At 30.7% G+C, this 3,512-nt stretch overlaps 1 protein-coding gene across 2 annotated transcripts in view; it reads right to left on the bottom strand.

Annotated features, from left to right (window-relative positions):
* The window catches only part of LOC106462989 (mini-chromosome maintenance complex-binding protein-like), a 33,587-nt gene that overhangs the window by 22,953 nt on the left and 7,122 nt on the right, over nt 1–3,512 (bottom strand). For both annotated transcript variants that reach the window (XM_022390601.1, XM_022390610.1), the window contains 3 exons: nt 2,833–3,019; nt 1,391–1,569; nt 1,011–1,252 (listed from right to left, as the gene is read on the bottom strand). In XM_022390601.1, the coding sequence (XP_022246309.1) occupies nt 1,011–1,252; nt 1,391–1,569; nt 2,833–3,019 (608 nt within the window). The remainder of the gene's footprint in view (nt 1–1,010; nt 1,253–1,390; nt 1,570–2,832; nt 3,020–3,512) is intronic.

The following is a 3,512-nucleotide window of genomic DNA, read 5'->3' as shown; positions in this document are numbered from 1 at the left end:
GACACAACTGTGACTGTGTGTGTATGTGTGTGTGTATATATATATATATATACACACACAGAAAGAGAGGGCTAGCAATATAGTCAATAAATAGCCAACCTACAGTCTCAGTGTTAATCCAATCAGAAATTTGTCACACTAATTGAAAATCAACATTGAAGAAGGGAAGCCTACCAAGCTACATTAACAGTTAAAGAGTATATAGCAAAATGGAAGAAAGAACCATGCCTGATTTATGTTGTCATATTGTTAAGGCTGGAAGAGGACTTATTACAATCGATTATTCAATTATTTATGTTAAGAGCTTTGTATGCTTAGTACTGGTAATAAGAAGAGTAAATGCATCTAAATTTAAAAAGTACATATACGAGTGTTGATAACTTGACTTCACCTGCACTATGTATCTTCAAAATCAGTAACATTCATCCTTTTTCATACAACAAATTCCTTTATAGATAACTAATTATATTAAAATGTGTAAAATTTGATTTTATTACCTAAAGTTTTAATTTTTTTATATCTGTGTATGTATCCATATTTACTCTTATCTTTCAATTCTTCCCATATTTTTTTTATAAATAACTTTTAAACTACTTACACAGGTTCTTAACCTCCATAGAACATAAGTGAAATTTTCAAGAGACTTGAGAGTGGGGAGTCAAGGTATTTTGGGGACTCTCAACTTTAGCTAAAATGATTTATTTACTTGAAAATTTGTATTCATATGTAGAAGCTGCTCAAAGCAATAAATTAAACTCAGATATATTAAATTTTCAAACCTGAGCCCTCACTCAGGATCAAAATAGTTTTGAAGCTCTCAAGATTGGATCCACAAATTCTGGCAAAAATTGGCAAGGACATGTAAGGGGTCATTAAAAAGGGGATTTTTTTAATATTCTTTTAACATACATAGTTTAATATTAATTATTAATTTATATTAACAAATTCACAACCTTCATTTTTTTTATCAATATCAAATACATCAAGCATTTGAAGTTTAACTACTCTACCTTTGTGACAAGTGTTTCTATTAGTTGGTACAGGCTTTTCTTATAACCTTCAAGAACAGGAATCTTGGTCAAGTTAAGGCTTAGCTTTCCTAAAGCCATGACATCGCAACGAGTGTAAACTGAAGATAACAGGTGACATAACAGATAATCAGCAGATAAACTATCACCAAGAAGAGCTTGTGTCAAGATAGTGTGAAGTTCTCCTCTTGTAGTAGCTGCTTCTTTTTGAATTTCCTGGATAACTATACAAGAGATTGAGTTGCTTTTAAAATAATCATTCTTGGCTAAGTGTTTTAGAAGAGTTGTGATGTCTCATAAGACTTAACATATCTAATGAGATAAATTTAAAAGTATTTTGAAGTATTATATGAACTACTCACCTTTTTGGTTTTTGCTAGATTTAAGTCCCACTGGAAGTTTTGGGTTGATGTGATCTAGAGGCTTAATTAATATGGCATGAAGACGTGGCACCAGCGATGGTGGTGGATTATGTGCCTCTAATTCTTCAGACTCAAATTCTGAAAGCCCTCCAATGGATACTGCATCATTGCCCTCATTTCTTGTCCAAAACAAAAATACTTTTGTTTTGTAATTCAAACAAAATGTAGTATAAATAATCAAAACAAAAATATATATAATATATTAACATTTTCAGCACGTTTTCTTAAAAATATAAAAAGTAAAATATTGTTGATTGAATACATTATTTATATCACCAAACTGAAAGCAAAATGTGGAATAATAGAACACACAAGTCTAATTTCATATCTATTTAAAGACCTGAAAAAAAAACTACCAGCCTCTTAAACATTCCATACCAAACTAGTTAAAAGAAATACAAACTTCCCTCACATAAAAACAATTGAATATGCCTTGATACTAACATACTAAAACTTGTTACCAGCCAGTCAGCAAGAACCCACAATCGTGCTAAGAAATTGACTGCCACTCATTAAAGACACTCCCAGCTTAATGTGCAGTAAACTTTTTATGGCATCATACAGATTACAATCTGACTTACCAGCTCCAAAATACAAAGCTCTATGGCAGGACAAACCTATGCCCCAATAAATGAAACTTTAATACAAAATTTTGTTGCCTTAAGACTTTTTTTTTTATTGAAATATATTAAGCTCTGAATTAGGGGGGGGGGCTTCAGTTCAACATCTTTCAACACAGTACTTCATATCACTTTGCCTTTTCATATGCCACTATAAAGCTGAAAAATTACTAAGTTTATCACTTTTTATCTTTTTTTTCTACAGCTCATTTTGAGGTTAACTTGACAACACAAGTAGCTTATGTAATAAAACAATACTTGTTAACCTTATCTCTACATGAAAAATCTGTATAAATAAGATAAAAGAAGTCAACCCAAAACATTATTATAGCAAACCACAGACTACATTCACACACACACACACACGTAAGGGTAACCTGGTAGATCTAAACAGAAACTTGAATTTAACATTTCTATTCTATACTAAAAATTCATGGTATACTTTAGGGGCCTGGTATTTCAAAAAAAAAAATACAACTCCCATATTTTCACTTATTTAATCCCCCAATTGACATTATAACATTATATAACTATAACTTAGTAGTTACAGAGGCCTTTAATAATACGAGAGTCACACAAAACAAACAAAAATATGATCAATACTGCAAATAATCCCACTAGTTGCCAGTCAGTTATTTACACTGAATGTTGTAACCAGCAAAAACATAAAACCACTCATTTTGATACAATATGTGGATCCACAAGTAGTGAATGGTAGAAAAAGTAATTCATTTGAGGGTTAATAAGTGAGAAAAAGAGTACCTTTGTGAAGCAAAACGGCTAACGTGAGCTAGCGATGGCTCCACTGAAAGAACAGCAATAACTTCAACAACGTCATTAACTTTCAAGCTTTCTGAACCTCCATACAGTTTGACAAGACAAGCTTTGCCTTGAGAATTTGGAAGTGGAAAATTCAAGTTGGGTATGTTTAGACTACTGTGTGCTGAGACTGCATAAAAAACACACAAGAAAATAACTTACACTATAATTAATGTCTTACTATATTTACAGAATTCCAATGCTATAATGACATTCATATTTATTCTAAAAAGCAAATTCTAATAAATGCTTCTCACTAATAAATTTGTTAGCAAATGTCAAATGCATTATAATTTCTTTTAGAAGATAGAACTAAAATTATCATTCATCAAAAAGCAATAGAAAGACATTTTAAAAATCAGGACCTTTCATATATATATATATATAGTTGGCAAGAACAGTATCTTTGTTTATTAGTTAAATCCCAAAACTACAAAATTACAAAATGACTTCATGCACTATGGTTAAATTAACTATTTATTAGAAATTCCATCATGTAAAATGTCACATGAAACAAAGCTATTCACAACAAAAAGAAACACATATCCTAAGATATGCAAACAGAATAATACTTTGCAAATTTGAAGCATTAAAAATAGTCTCAGAAATAACTAAACACTGGA

This window comes from Limulus polyphemus, unplaced genomic scaffold (genome assembly GCF_000517525.1).
Source record: "Limulus polyphemus unplaced genomic scaffold, Limulus_polyphemus-2.1.2 Scaffold50, whole genome shotgun sequence".
NCBI lineage: Eukaryota > Metazoa > Arthropoda > Merostomata > Xiphosura > Limulidae > Limulus > Limulus polyphemus.
Note: the sequence above shows the minus strand (reverse complement) of the source record. Positions and strands in the feature narration are given on the sequence as shown.